The sequence below is a fragment of the Vitis vinifera genome, chromosome 8, assembly GCF_030704535.1.
Source record: "Vitis vinifera cultivar Pinot Noir 40024 chromosome 8, ASM3070453v1".
NCBI lineage: Eukaryota > Viridiplantae > Streptophyta > Magnoliopsida > Vitales > Vitaceae > Vitis > Vitis vinifera.
Window position 1 is genome coordinate 17,695,627 of NC_081812.1, and position 1,957 is coordinate 17,697,583.

The 1,957-nt window shown below is 42.3% G+C and overlaps 1 protein-coding gene across 1 annotated transcript; it reads right to left on the minus strand.

Annotated features, from left to right (window-relative positions):
- Positions 1–270: 270 nt before the first annotated feature.
- LOC100251106 (probable aspartyl protease At4g16563) lies at positions 271–1,710 on the minus strand. The gene has a single exon (XM_002275166.1). The coding sequence runs from the start codon at positions 1,708–1,710 to the stop codon at positions 271–273; it is 1,440 nt and encodes a 479-aa protein (XP_002275202.1).
- Positions 1,711–1,957: the final 247 nt, after the last annotated feature.

The window sequence follows — 1,957 nt, forward strand, 5'->3', positions numbered from 1 at the left end:
TTTTGCTATTAGAATTTCGATAGTAAAAAGAAAAATTTGTCATAAACATGAATTTTAAAACTTTCAATTATGAAAATAAAAAAAGTCGTCAAAAGCGCCTAAATTTATATTTAACAAGCTTCTTTTATTCAGACTGGAGATTGTAAACACAAAGCCTTTCCAGTGGTTCAACAATACAGGCATGTACGTAATAAAAGGGTAGGCGGCATTCTCGTCACACTCGTACATTACTTAACCATACACGGTCCTCCTAGTCCTAGGTTGCTATTATTAACCATTTCTGGCCGGCACACATCTACAGCCAGTGGCATGCATGAATGTACAAGACTGGCAAGTTTGCTGTCGGAAACCAAGACGCTCATTTTTGAGGTCAAACTCCACATAATAATCCACGTGCTGAGAATTCCCCAGAATAATAGACGGTCCCGGAGTGAATTCCAAAGTGTTGGTGCCTGCATCAGTGGTGAGGGGGAAACAAGCCAAGCTTATCTCAGGAATAAGCACAAAATAATTCTTTCCTGGCACCACCATTGTTGCGCCACCTCTAAATTGGTAAATTAAGTCGGGGATTTTTATGGATTTCTGGCCTGTAAAATTATAACAAGGTGTGACACCGATCTCGGCTTCTGCCTCAAGAGATCTCCTATACTTGGACATCCGCTTTTTCAACTCATTTGTCACTTTCTTAAAAACCGGTCCTGTCATGTATCCGTACGCGAAACCAGAATCTATCATGAGACCACCTCGGCCGTCAGATCCTGGAGCCAGATACTTGCTTGGAATCCTGAGGAGCTTGTTCCCGATCTTGATATCTTTGACACCCAAGTAATAGTAAATCGGGAAGTCAGGAGGGTTCTTGAGAAAGGGAGCGTAGGAAAGTCCTTTGGTTTCGCCGTCACTGTAGTCCAAAATCAACTTGCTGCTGTTCCGGGTGTCATCATAGTCGTGAGAATTGAGACAGTAAGCAAACTTCTTCACACCCATCTGCATCGGTAATGAGAACATTGAGCGACCGAACCCCGCAAGTGCGGCAGAAGTAACTTCACCAACAGCGGATGTTGTACACCCAACAAGAAATTCGTGAATTGTCTTCCCGGGAAAGTTTAGGTTTTCTAAAAGAAAATCTCCAGATGATGCTCCTGTGCCATACTGAAGACTGTAGGGTGGGCAAGCGTGCGAGCAATTTTTGGAATTGCCATTGCAGGGGGGGCACCCAAGGTGAACATCTGGGGAAGAAGTGTTTACACATTTGGGATTTCTGCACCCCAAGATCTTAGAAGATGACGAAAGTTTGGGATTGAAGATTGGGACCTTTTTGGGTTCGGCATCTGAAAAAGAACAGTTAGTGCATGTATAGTGAGTTGTACACGGGGCCCATACTACATGACTTCCTGTGTCCACCAGGAAGGAGAGTTTTTGTGGAGGAGTGCCGAAGCTGAGAGGGATGCTATGACCTCCATAACTATGAGGAGAAAGAGAGATTTGTGTGAGAGGGCTGGTCTTACCATGTTTCAAATGATGGGCTCTGGACAAGGATGCAGTGGCAAGGTGTTGGAGAAACCGCAAGGGTTTGGTAGATGGGCTGTTTGTAAATGTTGATGTTAGAGGGATGGTAATGGTGGCAGGCGTGTTATCTTTGGAGGAAGATGCCAAGAGAAGGAGAGAGAAGAGAGTAAAGACAGAGAAAAGCAAAGAAGTAGAAGAAGTCATGGCTTCAGAAGTGCACACTAGTGAAAGTGGTAGAGAAAATCGTTTATATAGACAATGACATGCGTGGTTTATATGCAATAATTTTAAAATCCATTGTCAATTTTTTATGGGAAATTCCAAGCGCAGGGAAACAAATGGGGATTTGTCTTATAAAAACTTTATTAAAAAGATTGTTTGTAAAATAGATACAAAATATATAAATTTTTTTTTCTTGTGACTTTGAACGTTATCTTGTCCTACTCATCTT